Raw genomic sequence first — 16,222 nt, 5'->3', positions numbered from 1 at the left:
CAGCCTCCTCTTCCTCCAACTAAACAGTCCCAGCTCCTTCAATCGCTCCTCATCAGATTTATTCTCCAGGCCCTTCACCAGCTTCGTTGCCCTCCTCTGCACTCGCTCCAGCACCTCGATATCTCTCTCGTATTGAGGTGCCCAGAACTGGACACAATACTCAAGGTGTGGCCTCAGCAGTGCTGAGTACAGGGGGACAATCACCTCCCTCCTTCTGCTGGTGACACTATTTCTAATACAAGCCAGGATGCCATTGGCCCTCTTGGCCACCTGGGCACACTGCTGGCTCATGTTCAGCTGCTTGATTCACCTGAACCTCTAGTTCAGGTTCTCTTGCTTGGTAGGCTTGCTTCTAGTGTGAAATAAGGTGGAGTTGGTGGCATCTAAGAAAAGGCAGTGGTCTTCCTTTGGTTGTAACTGCAGCCCCCTGGATGGTCAGGAGTGTAGACTTGGTGCCTCCCTACCTCTGGTTTCTGTGTTTTAATGCCAATATTGAAGTCAAGGTAACTGAAACCTAGAGCAGAAAAGTTAACGTTCCCTGCATCCAGAAAATTGACTTGTGCTTTTTATTTGGACACCTCAGTCTTATAAGAGGCATTGCTCTAAATTACTCTGGCTCCCTCTCTTATAAGGGACTGCAGCCATTTATGATTTAATCTTGCTTTTTTTTTAAAAAGGAAGAATTCAGAACTTACTGTTTCTGCTGTGTTTATGCTTAGAGTTTTTGCCCATAAAAGGAGAAGAGCCACTGGTCGTCTTTTAAAGCCCTGAAATGGGACCACCAGGCATACAAATTTGATGAAACCTTCTAGGCAACTAAGGATGTTAACTTCAAAATTACTTTTTAGTGCATCTGAGCTGTATATGCGTACTGGCAACAGCACATATGTGCGTGTTAGATGTTTGCATCAGCAGGCTTTTGAAAATCAGCCTGAAAATTAACGCTGTTTCTAGATTAATGCAACTAGGCTCTGAAAGGGAATCAACATCGTCCTTACGGGTCCTTCCAATTTAAGATTTTATATGATTCTGTGATTCTGTGAACATGATCTGATGCCATTTCAGGTGTTGGCTACTCATTCTGCTCTCCCTAACCCTGGAATGATCCCATATTCAGCATGTCTCTTCCTCACGCTGGTGGCTGTGGCCAGGTAGTGGGTACAACTTGGTCTCAAACTGTGCAGTGCTGTGGCTAGTCTCATTCTCCTAGAGGAAAGTGATGTTAAAGCACCTTCCTTTCAGCACACAACTCTTTGCTTGGCACAATGACAATCTCTGCGTTTCCATTTTACTTTCTGTTCCCTCTTTCCTGGAAGACTGTTTAAACAGCTCCTGCAGATCCTGTTTGCTATGTGCCTGGGCAATCGCTCGCTCCCTTCAAAAGGTTTCCAGTGCTCAGTCGTCTTTCCGTTTCTGGTTCCCAACCTGGTAAAATGAGGTTTACAACGTTAAAAACAAAGTTAAGCTTCTTTATTAGCATGTTTCCAACGTGCGATGAGGTAGGTTGTCTCTGCCTTGTGTGGTTCTCCTGTGCAGCTCTCGCTGAGTGCAGTATTTTATATCGGGTGGGTAGTAAGCTGCAGGCAGTATTCCTGTAGATAGACGGCTGCGTTTATTCAGGGAAAGGAAAATACAGGAGGTGTGCTAAATTATGGCAACAAAAGGCTAAATTTGGTTTACGCTGTACAAAACAAATAAAACCTGAAGCCAGACAAGTTGTTTTGGAAACGGGTGGAATTGCCTGGGGGCTGCCAGCCCAGCAGCAGGGCTGTTGCACCAGGTGAAGCTGGAGTGTTGTTTGAGCCTTCTAGGTTAATCTAGGGACTTTCAAAACTGGAAGGCAGCACTTCCTAAACTGTGTATCGCTGAAAACAGACTGCAGGTGAGAGAGAGCTCTGGATGTGAAATGCATCTGTGGGTTTGTTTCCCCTCCTTCCATTTAGAGTTACAATAAGAAAAGGAATGCTGAAATCAGTTTTATATTAAATGGATGTGACTTTTTAATTTGCCTTTTTTTGGTATCAGTTAATCTCATACAAAGGAGGAGCCCTGAAAGCGCTGTAGGGGGTAGTAAAGGCCAGTGAACCGTTTCTTGCAATTACTGTTAACCTAACAATCTCTCTTGGCTGATGTATGAGTTTCAGTGGAGTTGAAAGAAGGGTGCATTATGTGGGCAATTACATGTTATTAGGAATAACCCATAGAGCTTCATACTTCTGGATTGTTTGTTTCCTGCCCCTTTGAAGCTCTTTAGAGCACTGACCATATACCAGCATGTAGAAAACGCTTGATTTGGTGAGCCCTCCCTCAGAAATTTTAGATGCTGAATATTCCTCAGCTGCCTGGCGTGTTTTGTACTGGGGACGCTGGGTGTGGCGATCTTCTAAATGTCTGACTTTGGACTTTAAACGCTGCTATAATAAGACAAGGATCAATCTTGGAGGCAGTATCTGTATTTTGAAATGTTTTTACCCAGCTAATCTTAATTGCTGAAGCTTGAGAGTGGGAGGAGTGCAAAGTGTGAGAGAGCATGGAAATCGTACAGCTCCTACAAGTTTAAGCTTTACTACTTCAGGCTTTTGATTCATATTTTCACTTAAGCTGTGGCAGGTAGTTTTTGAGGAGGATAGGGAGTGGGCCATACCGCAGGCTGACAGTTGCCTTCAAAAGCATGCTGGCTTCTGTGGTGTGGAAAAGGTCTGAAGGCACGGGCTCCTGTTTGAAGGAGAAATACCTCAACCCTCGGGGTGCAGCAGTAGCGTCGCTCCAGGGTATGTGCAGAGCAATTGGGCAACTCCAGGTTCACACCTCTGGGGTTGGAGGGGTTGTTGGAAGCCACTTCAATGCTTTCCCCTCTTGCCATGTCGTTTGGCCTTTTAATACCTGCAAAGCTTTAACGATACGTGGCAAACATCTAAAGGCAGCACTTCATTTTAATTTTGTCTTTGGCAAACGCTGCTAATTAAAGCTTAGGTTGAATTTATTGACTCCACACCGGCACTGAGAAAAGGGAGATTTTTTTTTGCATTCACAGATAAAAATGAGTTTGGATTTTGAAATATGAGCCGAGCGAATGTTAGCATTACCTCAGACCTGTAGTTAGCAAGGTCTTTGTTAGAGGGCAGAAAGGCTATTTGCACTTCAGTGTTGCGCAGGACAAAACACGTGTTACTTCTCTCAGGATTGCTTAAAGACCGGAGACTCAAACTTGCACATTTTCTCCCAAGCAAGTGCTAACACCGCCACTGGCAGCGGTTGCCATTCTTGCAGATTTTGCTCAGGAAATAGCTTGAAAAATCATTTTAGTGGGGATTTAACTGACTTGCTTGTGTCAACATGTTTTTTTATAGCATGTTGGTAACTGGCAGTGTAGTGTTTATTTGTTTGTAATTGGCAGTCTGTGAAGCTCGATGGTTTTCGAGCTCTGCCTGAGGTACAGGTTGCCAGCCTGAAGTGACACAAGGAAACTGGAAAACCAGCAGCAAAAGCTATAAGCTTCTTTGGGGTCGGTTCATGGTTGTTCTGGTCAGATTTGATCCTCAGGAGCCGGGTGTAGGAAAAATCAGTTTTCTTTTGCAAGCGTTCTTACTTTCACCACTTCCCTTGAATCAGGGTCCAAGAAGCGGCAGTGCAAAGTGCTCTACGAATACATCCCGCAGAACGAGGATGAGCTGGAACTCAAGCTGGGGGATGTGATCGACATCAACGAAGAGGTAAGCTGTTTTACAAAGCTGATTGTCTTTTTATGTGGCGAGAAGTCAAATTGGTTTTTTGGCTGATTACCTGGATTACAAGGATGTTGGAAAAATAGCGTGGGAAGCAGTGTTTTTGAAACTAAAGCTAATAGTTTAGGAGTTCCTTCTCTCAGGATCTAATCCTAAATCAATGAGTACAAGATCTTTAAGGGACGTATTTGATCATTGCAGCAATAAATTGCGATCTGTTACACAGATTTCCTTTTCAAAAGACTTTTACAGTTCTTTGGCTCTGTCTGTGATCCTCGTTTTTAGGATGCTTACGCTAAAACTGTATGACCAGTTGCCTTTAAGTTGACATGCTCTATCTCGGTTTAGGTGAAAAATGTTATTTGACCTGGTTTTCCAGTTTCATGCTTTCTTGCAAACTCATCGAAGCTTTGAGCTAATAGTAACAGTATTAGGCACAGAAACCTGCACCTGTAGTACAGTATGCTTCGAGCCACTTGCACAAAAATATGGTGCATAGAAATGCACTCAACTACATGTTGTTATTTCTATTGCCTTCCTTTTCCACTGGGTAAGCAATACAGTTAAAGATGTGTCTTGATGTTCAGACTGTGATGGCAATGGCCCTGTGTATTTGAGTGGGGGTTTCTTATCTTTTCCTACCAATGTGCTTCCTTGGTGTCTGTTCTGTTCAACAGCAACTTGTGTTGTTGGAGGCTTGAATATATGGGAATCTGTCAGGGAATCTGCAGAAAAGACCAGAGTGATGGTGGAAGGAACCTTTTCAGAACTAGGTGGAAAACTTCTGCACGGCATGCTCTGACCTTCACTGGTGCCATCTCTTATTACCTCCCTGAGGGCCTGAGAAAGGAGAAGACCAAACTTTTTTTCCTAGCTGTGTGTCTAGTGGTGCCTTCTAGTAGCTTTATGAGATTGTTTTTCACATGCATGTCCTCTTTTGAAGAGAGTGCTAACTTTCTGGGATCCCAACAGTTGCCAGGAAGGACTTTTCCATTCTCCTAGTGAGGAAAAAATTATGCTTTAGATGCATTGGCACTAATGACTTCTAGAATTTGTTCTCTTTGAATAAACAGAGCAATTGACTTGTAAAACCTGCTCACTAAAATCCCAGTTTCATAAATACCATTGTGTGCGGGTGTTTCATAAGGGAGTGCTCCTGGATAATCTCACTAGTTTAATCTGTGGATGGTGCCTGGACACGGCAGTCATGACTTTGAATAGTCCAGCATAAGCATTTACAAGAGACAGCATGTGCAGTAAACTGTTGTGGAAGCTGCCGTTTTGGGTCACACATGTTAACATCTGGAATTATTTTGGGAGGGGTTTTCAGTGTGATGTCTCGGAGATGACCAAGTAGCCAAACAGAATAAAAAGATCAGAGAGTTTCCTCATCTGGTTTCTTAAGGAAGCATGATTTTATTTGTCTTTTAGTTTTTTCTGGTCAGTCCCCGTGCTTCTTCCTTTCCTAATGATTTGAAAATACGTATTTGTAGTACCCAGCCTTTGCTACTTCTGAGAAACACTTGTAATCAAATTTTTAGGCAAATGCTACCAGGTAGAAAAACATCACAGCTGACTCCTAGCACAGAGCTCTTTGCAGACTGGTTTTATGATGGTCTAGAATAGACCTGACAGGTGTGGGCTAGGTCTGCTTCACCAAACTCTACTGATGGACCAGAAACATGAAGAATGGTACAAAATACCGTCCACTGGTGGTGCAATATGCTGGGATAACATCTGTTGGGTAACTTGTCTTCACTGCTGTGAGACGATCTTTGCTTCCATTTATCTATAAAAGGTGCTATTTACATATATGCAGATAACTCATAACTGTTACTTCAGTGGAAGACCATTTGGTCCCTTTTTTATGGGGAAAATAAGGTAAAATCAGCTCCACAAGAGGATCGGTTCCACCAGTTACTTGAGAATAAGCCAGTATTTATCCCTTGCAATTGTTTTCATAAATAGAGTAGTTACAACTGACACTACTGATGGTGAAATCGGAAGTGGAGGCAGATGGGTTCAGAACTTAAATGGCTGATATTGAGAGAGCCAGCTACAAGGATCAGAAGTACCTTTTAGGGAGGAAGGCCCTTGTGCTGTGTGCTGGCTGGATCCCCAGGGTTTTTTATTTACAGAATATGTGGGTTTTGCATGCAAAATAAATGAACAAAGTGCCTGTTATAACTCTATTATTGCTGTAAAACTTTTATTTCTTCTTTGTATCTTCCCCCCGCTTCTGTCAGATGCAGAATAGCAGGTTTATTTTTGTAGTTTTGTGATATTTGCATGCTGTGTTACCAAGCATAATCGAAATTCATGACTTCGTTAGTGGAATTTTTATTAAAAAAAAAAACAAAACAACAAACAAACGTGATGGGCAAAACTGCTTGTTTCAGCCTCCTTCCCTTTGTTTAAGAGAGTCTGAGGTTTTTATCATCTTATAGAAATAAGTTGATGGAATTCACACTCAAAAAAAGTACTGATGTGTGTACCAGAGCTGTAACTCCCTCTTGTGGAAACTTGTATCAAGTGGTAAGAGTTTTGAAATCGAAGGTAAAAGTTGTGAAATTGTCGTCTGTGTTGCACCAGGGATGCACAGATACTCTCCACCAAGGCACGTAGAACTTCAGTTGACATTAAACAGGTAAAAGATACCTTTTCTGGTAACACAGTTTGTATGTAATCAGTCTTTTTTAAAGATACTGTGGTGAGGAAGCTGAAGCAAGTATGCTCAAGAAACTTTTATTTTATTCCCAACTGTCTCTGAAGTGGCATAGCTTTGCCTTGCAAGTCTGTTAAGTGCTTTGCTGGCCTTATTTCTTGGGAGAAAAACAAATGGATGCTCGAGTTGCTTTCTGTATCATAAGCATTAAAAGTCCATTTCTCATGGCTCTTGGGTGCACTATGGGTTAGTCAAGACATTTGAATTCCAGTTGTCTGTAGTGTATTATATAAAGCATGAGACGCCGGAGCCTGGTCAGCGCTTGTCAGTAATCTACACTTAAAATTTGTTTCAGACTATAAATTTGAACCATCTACAGCAAACCTCTATTTGAGCGCCAGGATGCCTTTAAAAATAACAAAGCTCTTTTCATTGCCTGCCTGTCTCCGTAGCCGCCAGGTTTTGCGCCCGTTCTGCTTGCCGGGAGGTAGGCTAGTGCTTAGAAACTGTGCCTCTGTGTCAGGCGTAGTGACCTACAAAACAAGGCTAAAAAAAGATAATGTAAACAGCTGCCGGGTTTCTCCTCCCACCCCCGTTGTTTTTTTTTCCTTATCTAAAAACAGCTTTCTGGTCCCAAAACAGAGCAATTGAAATAAAATATTTTTAAAACTTATCTTAATTATAATTTTAAACAGTGCTCATTAGGGAGATGCATTCAATTTATTTAAGGTATTTTGAAAACTGTTCATAAGTGTGAGGAGCGCAGTTCTTAGTCTTCTGGCATTGTTTTACGCTGTCACCTATGCACACCCAGCTCTTGTTTGTTCCGATTCAGATCATGGGATATTCTTGATAAAACATTCAATTAAATTTTGGAGTATTGCAGGGCAAATGGCACACCAGGAATCCAAACACATAACTGAGCATTTAGGAGTCATTATGTTTCCTAATTCCTCAACAGGTTTATTTCCAGAGAAAAAATGAATTATTTTATGAATAGCAAAGGCAACTAAATTTGGCATCCGACAGACTTCTACCTTTAGGACTGCTGTGCCACGACAAAATCCTTGTATGTCTCAGCTACCTTTGTCCACTGGCCAACTCAGATGGGAAAGTGTCTGTGCCTTCTGGCACATCCAGAGTTAGACATATGCTGTTCAGCCAGTCGCCTCCTGCTAGAAGGAATGTATAACTTAGTTTTCCATTACGCTGGGATGTCCTTAAGGACTCTTCTCTGTTCTACCCAACATCATCTGTAGAAATTCTATCTTTGGAACTTGTGTCTTTCGACCAAAATTGGTTGAAGCTGCTGAATGAATACAAGGCTCGTGGGAATAGGACTGGGGGGAACTGGACAAGACAAAGAAAAAGGCAGATGGACAGCGAGAATACATAAAAGTTTCCTTAGAAAGCCAGGCTAAAAGTTTCACCTTTATTTCATAAACAGTTTTAATATTTTCTTCTTCTGTTAGATGTGTAATGCCTCTTGCACTGCCTTACTGTGAGAAAGTTGATGAACATTTTGTTGCTCTTCCGGATTAATGGGTATAGGGCTAGTTTTGTGTTTCAGGATCATTGCCGTAGTGATAGAAGTGACAGTAAGTTACTTTCTTGCTCTTCTCTTTTGTCTGCTGTTTCTACATCTTTAGTGGGTTTCTTTAAAGAGAAATCATGGTCATTTGAACTTTCCCAAAGTTGTTTGTAGAGTTTTATAAGTGAAATATGGATGGAATTAATAAGAATTTCTTTTTGATTTATTAGTAATGTGCAAAATGTTTCTATACAGGTAGAGGAAGGCTGGTGGAGTGGAACACTAAATGGCAAGGCAGGGTTGTTTCCTTCAAACTTTGTGAAAGAATTGGAATTGACGGATGATGGAGAAACACAGGACACTCTGGATGACACAGGTGGTATTCTGTTTGTTGTAAAACCTTAGCAAAGTCATTTTAGATCTCGGGTATAATTGGAAGTATTATGGTTGTATTACAGTTTATTTACAAAAATAAAGGATTCAAGCTTCATAAGAACGATAAGTATTTAATTTCATTCTAGCAAATATTGATGCTGAGTATCAAGATACCCGTCTTGCTCCCAGTACACTTCTAATAAAATTGCAGTCAAGGTCTTGATCTTGCAAATGTATGTTCTGCATTTTATCACTAGAAATGTTAACATATTCAGAGTTGAGCTTTTTTTAGTATTGGATATAAAATTGTTCTTCAGTTTAATAGCTTTTATTCAGTCTTATTCTCACAGACGTGAGTTCTCTAACACAAAACTTAAGCGTTTGACCATGTCAGTTGAGAATTAAAACTTGAATTGAATCAAAAACAGTACAGAGAGCTTCCACTTAAAATGAATCCTGGGAAGGGGGCCCTGGTTCTTTATTATGTTTTAATCTAACAATGGAATGTTTTTAAGGCAGTATCTATATTTAGCCGTTCCTTTGTGGCTAAATCAAGTTAGGCGGGAGTGCTTGAGGGTAGGACGGCTTTGCAGAGGGATCTGGACAGGCTGGATCGATGGGCCGAGGCCAGTAGTACGAGGTTCAACAAGGCCAAGTGCCGGGTCCTGCACTTGGGTCACAACAACCCCATGCAGCGTTACAGGCTTGGGGCAGAGTGGCTGGAAAGCTGCCCGGCAGAAAAGGACCTGGGGGTGTTGGTCAACAGCTGGCGGAACGTGAGCCAGCAGTGTGCCCAGGTGGCCAAGAAGGCCAACAGCATCCTGGCTTGTATCAGGAACAGTGTGGCCAGCGATCGTCCCCCTGTACTGGGCACTGGTGAGGCCCCACCTCGAGTACTGTGTCCAGTTTTGGGCCCCTCACTACAAGAAAGACATTGAGGTGCTGGAGCATGTCCAGAGAAGGGCAACGGAGCTGGTGAGGGGTCTGAAGCACAAGTCTTGTGAGGAGCGGCTGAGGGAGCTGGGGGTGTTCAGCCTGGAGAAGAGGGGGCTGAGGGGAGACCTCATTGCCCTCTACAACTGCCTGAAAGGAGGGTGTAGCGAGGTGGGGGTTGGTCTCTTCTCCCAAGGAACAGGCGATAGGACAAGAGGAAACGGCCTCAAGTTGTGCCAGGGGAGGTCTAGAGGAAAAATTTCTACACCAAAAGGCTGGGTGACTTTGATGGGATACTGCTGGAGTGGGAGTGTTCTTTGAGAACAACATCTTAATGCACGTTAATTGATGCTTAAAGACAGCCATATAATGTTCAAGGGAAAAAATAATATTTTTTTTTTGCCTTGTAGTAATGTGCACCTCATTTACAAGATGTTTAGTATTGATTGTTTCTAACAAGGGTTTGCTCAGAGATAGGAAAGAAAAGTCTGGCTTGGATTTTTGTGGTAAATTGTGGAAATAATTGCAGTAGCGTAAAGCAAGAGTTGTTTGAGTCGAGCAGTCCCAAATAGCTCAGTGGCTGTCTCCTTGGAGGTCAAGTTCCCTGAGTTCAGTGGGGTTTGGTGAGCTGAATTTATAAATGGGTGCGTGTTGGTCTGAATTCCTGAATACTGAGATTAGTGGGACTGAACAGTAATTTGAAGTAATTGTATTTTCTGACAGAAACTAACAAGGTAGGGTTTTCAACCCCTTGCACCCCCGGGGGTTGTATTCAATGCTTGGTACTTTCATAGTCAGGATCTCAAGTATCTGCTAGTACTTTCCTCACTCCTGAGAAACAGTCAATGCCTCACTTGCTGAGTTAGTCTTTCAAACATGCAACCTGGACTTTTCTCATGAATGAAATTTCTAGCTGTCCTTTTAGATATCTAAGAGGGATATAACTAAGTGGAGAGTAACTCAGTTGAGGAAAAGTGAGAAACTGAAGTCAAAGGGCTATGTAAGTTCATGGTATTATCAAAACCCCTAAGTTTATGGTTGAGGGCAGAAGCTTTAATCTTTATTGCAATTCCCAGTCGTGCATGTGCTGGGAAGAACTTAACTGAAAGGCTAAAAGATGTAGAGGCTGCTTTGAATTCAGTTTATAAAAGCTGTGTCTTTTCACATGACTATCTCTTGGAATTCTGCACATGGGAATAGTTTGCCCATGAATGCTAGTTTGTAGGTTTTAACAGATTTGCCTATAGCTTTAAAAAAAAAAAGTCTTAAAAGCTCCTGACACCTAAATTAAGTTCTTCTCTGAACTATGTTTTTTTTTGGGGTGGATAAATGTTGTGCCTTGAAACTTAACAAAATATTTACGATCCTTTTAATCTTTATGTACCAGTGATTAATCTCAAATGACTACATATGATTTGTATGTTTAACTCTTAAAATAGGTTTTAAGTGTTATCAGGTTAAAAAGCTATTTAAATAAATTTGCAAAACACTCTCTTCGGGTATTTTTGATAGTGCATTTTGAGCCTTAGGAAAATTTCGCTTTGTCTTGAGAGGCATCACTCTGCTACTGAAACACACTGTGTTTTTCCTGTGGTAATGGGTAGGACTCATTATGGACCTTTATTGATTATCGCTTTCAGCAGCTTTTAAATGTTGGACTAAAAACACATCTGCAGAGGATGCGTAAGCAATGTTTCATAAAACTAATGGAAAACATAACATTGACATTAACAGACTGCAGAGCCTGAGCGAGAACTGAAATAGCAAGAAATACTAGTGATCTAATGACTTAGTTGCCGGTGTATTCAGTGCAATACTGGTGTCATTTCAAATGGTCTTATTTTAAATATACAGATAGAACAAATGTGAGGTATTACAGCTATAATAATGTTCCTAGAAAAACTGTTTAGCAAGAGCAGGGCACACAGCTGCGTTCAACTTTTTTTTCCCCAGAAAAGCAAATAAATAATTTCAGATATTAAAACTTTTTTTTTTTTCTTTCAGAATCTGTTTTCAGTGGTCCTACCTCACCTGTGGTCTCTCCAGGAAATGGGAGTGAACCTGGATCTGGACCAGCACAGCCAAAGAAAATCCGAGGCATTGGGTTCGGAGATATCTTTAAAGAGGGCTCAGTGAAACTTAAGACAAGATTATCCAGTAATGAATCAGAAGATAAAAAGCAAGATAAGGTTTGTAGCAGTTCATACTGTTATTTTTGGGTTTCCTGTAAAAACAATTTACAAGACATGGTATCTAAAGACATAATATCTTACACATGCTGAATACACTGGCCACTTTAAAATTTGTCAATATTGTTCCACATTCAGACCATAATCATCTCATAGGGCTCTTGCCTGTAAAACAAAACACCCCCCCCTCAAACTTCTTTCATAGTAAGTTATATCCAAAAGGGCTCTTCAAATGTCTTGGTATTTAAATATTAGAGAGGGAAAACCAAGCTGATGTAAACATGGTCGTTTCAAAGCCGTGCGGTGTAAGACATGAGAACTTTTCAACACATCTACAGTACAAGGTCTCTCATAGTTCTCTTTCTAACAGACTTTGTATACAGTGTGGGACAAGACTCTTAAATCTTCCTTTACAAGCTAAACCTGGCCTTTAAAGCAAGGAATATTTTGGGGGTTTCTTTAGTTTTTGGTTTGGGGTTTGTTTTGGTTTGGTTTTGGGTTTTTTCAAATTTTGGTGGATGTTGAGATTGCTGTTCTAGGTGTCAGCTGTCATTACCAACATAAATGTCCTTCAATGAATGCTCCCGAGCTTTTGGCTTTGGTCATGTCTTAGGTTAACGAGCTACATAAACTGTTGATTGTGCAAGCCTGAAAAATACTCTTTTGCAACTTTGCATCCTCTTTCATTTTCTTTTCCCCCTTTTTTTATGAGTGAATGGGAAAAGGAGCATTTTCATTCTCTCTATCAAACTTAAAGCTTAGGAGAGAGCCGATAATGTGATGATAGTGAAATTGCTTTAGTTTGAGTTCTAGTTTGATCTGAACCTGAGAGCCCTCTTATCCCTTGGAGCACAACAGCTGTGATCAGTCCTTTATCTTGAACTTTCACATCATTTATACCAAGAGCTTATGTATGGGTTTTTTCAGCTTTCAATAAATTAAAGGCAGCTGAGATAATCCAGTGTTTCAGTTTTTACTCAGGTGATCAATTCAAGAAAGCTTTACAAGTGTTGTCCAATTTCAATTTTTTGTCTGTGGGTTATGGTCATTAATGCTGTTTTGCTGACTGATTTGCTTTCCTCTGCTGCCACAGCAATAACTGTAATGGTGTAGGGCAAAAGGTAGGGACAGAGACTTCCTTGAATGTGTTTTCCATCTGTAGCAGTGCTAAGAACAGCGCTCATCCACCTGTAGGCATGGTGTTTGTCCTCTTTGTGTCTGGTCCTGTCAAAACATGAGATGATTCAGAAAATGGAAGCTACAAAAGTGTCACCTTCTGTTTGAAGCTCAGGGAATGTTCTCTCCTAACATTGTTCAGCTTGGATAAGAGGTGGCTCCGGGGAGACCTTGCTGTGCCCTTTCAGTGTATATAAAGGGAACTTTCTTACAAAGATGGAGAGACACTTTTTTCATAGAATCATACAATTGTTAGGGTTGGAAGGGACCTTAAAGATCATCTAGTTCCAACCCTCCTGCCATGGGCAGGGACACCTCCCACTAGATGAGGTTGCTCAGAGCCCCATCCAGCTTGGCCTTGAATGTCTCCAGTGATGGAGCTTCCAACACCTCTCTGGGCAACCTGTTCCAGTGTCTCACCACCCTCATGGTGAAGAACTTCTTCCTAACGTCCAGTCTGAATTGTCCCATCTCTAGTTTTAATCTATTCCCTCTAGTCCTACCATTACCCGACATCCTAAAAAGTCCCTCATCAGCTTTCTTGTAGGCCCCCTTAAGATACCGTTAGGCCGCTAAGAAGGCCTCCTCGGAGCCTCCTTTTGTCCAGACTGAACAACCCCAACTCTCTCAGTCTGTTCTCATAGGAGAGGTGCTCCAGCCCTCCGATCATCCTCGTGGCCCTTCTGGACACCTTCCAGCATGTCCGTATCTTTTTTGTAGTAGGGGCTCCAAATCCAAAAACTTCCCTCTACTCCACTCTCATGAGACCCCACCTGGAGTACTGCGTCCAATTCTGGAGCCCCTACTACAAAGTCTGTAGTGACGGGACAAGTGGCAGTGGTTTCAAACTGAAAGAGGATAAATTTAGGTTGGACGTAAGGATGAAATTCTTGATTATGAGGGTGAGGATACACTGGAACAAGTTGCCCAGAGAAGTTGTGGGTGTCCATTGTTAGAAGTGTTCAAGGCCAGACTGGATGGGGCTTTGAGCAACCTGGTCTAGTGGGAGGTGTCCCTGCCCAGGGCAGGTGGGTTGGAACTAGATGATGTTTAAGGTCCCTTAACAAGGACCCAAACGATTCTATGATTCTGTGAAAGCACATTGATTTTCCTTGGTTCAGGTGTCCCTGCCCAGGGCAGGTGGTTTGGAACTAGATGATGTTTAAGGTCCCTTAACAAGGACGCAAACCATTCTATGATTCTATGAAGGCATACTGATTTTTCCTTGTTCTCTCCAGACTTTGTCCCTTCAGAAGTCTGTGGGATCACTGCATCTTCATGTGAATGCTGATAGACTGGGGTTTTGGCACCTAGCTTTCAATTTGCTTTCTTGCCATGAGATTGATCATTGAAAAATGTGTTTCCCTACTTTCTACCTTGTAACTTGGGAGTATGAAGAGCCGATTCAAAGTATATTCAATTGATGTGAAGTCTGCTCAGACATTTTGAATTGTGTTATTTGACTGTGTCTAAATACTAAAATATGTTGGTGCTCTGTTGTGTTAGTTGGCTTGTCTGGAAAGGTGTCGTAGGCTGTTTCTCAGCAAGAGGGGAAATGATGTGAGAAAACCATTTTGCACAGTTTAAAGACAATGAAATAAACAGTTGAGCTTAGCGCTTAATATGCTTGTCGATGAACTCATCCCAGTGGCGGATTGACTTACAGAACAACCTGGAGAGGCCTGGGGATATAATTCTCATGAAAGTCTTGCAAAAATGAATGGCTTCTGTGGATTTGTGCTCAACCTGCTTTGGAGTTAGATGGAGGGATGCTGGAAGGACGTTATTGGTCTTTCAGCTGGTAAAGAAAAAAGCTGTGATCAGGAAACTCTAGAGAGGGCTTTTTTTTCCTTGGGGAACTTGGAGACTGTTTGGCACAGGAAGGCTGAGCGCTGATGTACCCAAAGTGCTGAAGAGTATATCTGCTCCAGCAAGAGATAGTGAGATGGGTTTCAGCTGGTCCCAGCATCCTTCCTGAGCTCAGGCTATTTATACCCCGCCTGCCTAAACTTCCTCTCGTATTTCTAATTGCATCCCCTTTTGGAAGGGGGAAATGTAGAGAGCTATTTCCATGTTGGAATTGTTTAATGTAATAGGTGGGTTATTTTAGTGCTTCCTTCATATAGCATTCTGGAGCAAGTTAAATTGCATATGTACTCTGAGAATGTCCCGAATGACCGTGGCTTCCTCTATGGTATGTCAGAGGTACCACACACCAGCCCACAGGCATCGTCTGGTTTTAAGGAGGGTAAATCCAGGTTTTTTTGACAGTAGGAAGTCTGTGAAGTTTTAACTGTAAATGAAAATGAACAGAGTAACTAAAGGCAATGGGATTTTTAACATGAGTAACACTGTTAGGGCTGCTCAGGTAAGCGCTGACGGTAAGATCGTATTCCGTGTTTGTAGCTCATAGAGCTGTGAAACAGCGGATGCAACTGCAGCTGTCTGAATCTTTCTGGGAAATCAGGAAGTCTCCTGGGGAAAAAAAACCCTAAATATTGGAACAATTATTTTGTTTACATGTTAACTCTGAAACTTGTTACCAGTTGCAACGCCGCTGTCGTTTGGGAGAAATCTCTAGTGACATTTATGTGTTCTGGTTCTGTTCCGTATGAATGATTTGAATGAAGGGAAGCTGGAATGGGCTTTCATGTGCTCTTATGTTTGTTTGAGTAGTTAAAAAAAATTGTTTCTTCAGCTGAGGTGGTGTATGGCTACTGAATATTCCTGCTTTATTCCAGTGCAAAGTAAATGTGGTCAGTGACTGACTTTCAGCAGAGCTGTTAAACAACCGCTTCTGTTCTGCGCTGGAGGAGGCAATTTTCAGGGCAATGGGACAGTAACGCTTGGGACTGCTGAAATACGATTGCAAAGTATATCTGCCAATGTCCTGAGATTCTCTTCCAGTTTGAAAGCTGTGCTGTGTCGTTAATCGGTAGACAAAATTCTTATTGCAGCGGCTGTAATGAAGTAACTACAGTAAGTTAAGTACTTAATGGGAAAGTTCATTGAATCTCTTGGAGTTGATCATTGACGTCATTTCAACTACTGAAAAACTGAGGATGTTCTGTAGCCTAATAAAAAATAAAACTTGTAACAAATTTTTGTTAACAAAGATCTTTTTGTTTCTTTTTTTTTTTTTTGTATAGCCATCACCTAATCATCCCCCTGGAACGAAGCTAATTCATTTTCCCAGTACAACAAAACCTGAAAACTCATCAGAAGTAGTAAAATCAGAAGCTGAAAGTAAACCAAAAGGTAAGGCTGATGAACATTTACATCTATTACTTGGTACATCTGTTATTCCTCTCTGGAGAAGTATTTGGTTGTCAATTTTTTTTTGTGTTAAAATCTTAAACTTTTTTGTATACTGGGTTTTTGGGTAATGTTCTGTACCTTTGAGGAGTTACACAAATGCAAAAGAGTCTGAAAGAGTTTTTGCTTCCATTTCTGTAGAAGACGAATCAAAACCATTTGTAGGGTTGTCTCCTAGAACAACATAAGGCTAGGTTTCCAAGTTTTATTGCAGCAGCCCCTTTGTGTTAATTTGCTACATTTTCGTGCTCAAACAGACTGACTTTCTGCTTAGTTTCTGGTGTTCAGCTGGGATGCTGTGGAACCAGTCCCC

General features: G+C 41.6%; 1 protein-coding gene across 5 annotated transcripts in view; it reads left to right on the top strand.

Annotated features, from left to right (window-relative positions):
• CD2AP (CD2 associated protein) overlaps positions 1 to 16,222 on the top strand; it is an 87,025-nt gene that overhangs the window by 43,004 nt on the left and 27,799 nt on the right. For all 5 annotated transcript variants that reach the window (XR_010070472.1, XM_063330606.1, XM_063330603.1 and 2 more), the window contains 4 exons: positions 3,613 to 3,713; positions 8,177 to 8,297; positions 11,234 to 11,418; positions 15,744 to 15,852. Coding sequence is in view for 4 of the 5 variants with exons in the window: in XM_063330606.1 (XP_063186676.1) it covers positions 3,613 to 3,713; positions 8,177 to 8,297; positions 11,234 to 11,418; positions 15,744 to 15,852 (516 nt within the window). In the remaining variant the exon portion in view is untranslated. The remainder of the gene's footprint in view (positions 1 to 3,612; positions 3,714 to 8,176; positions 8,298 to 11,233; positions 11,419 to 15,743; positions 15,853 to 16,222) is intronic.

Source organism: Chroicocephalus ridibundus, chromosome 3 (genome assembly GCF_963924245.1).
Source record: "Chroicocephalus ridibundus chromosome 3, bChrRid1.1, whole genome shotgun sequence".
NCBI lineage: Eukaryota > Metazoa > Chordata > Aves > Charadriiformes > Laridae > Chroicocephalus > Chroicocephalus ridibundus.
This window is presented reverse-complemented; position numbering and strand designations above follow the sequence as displayed.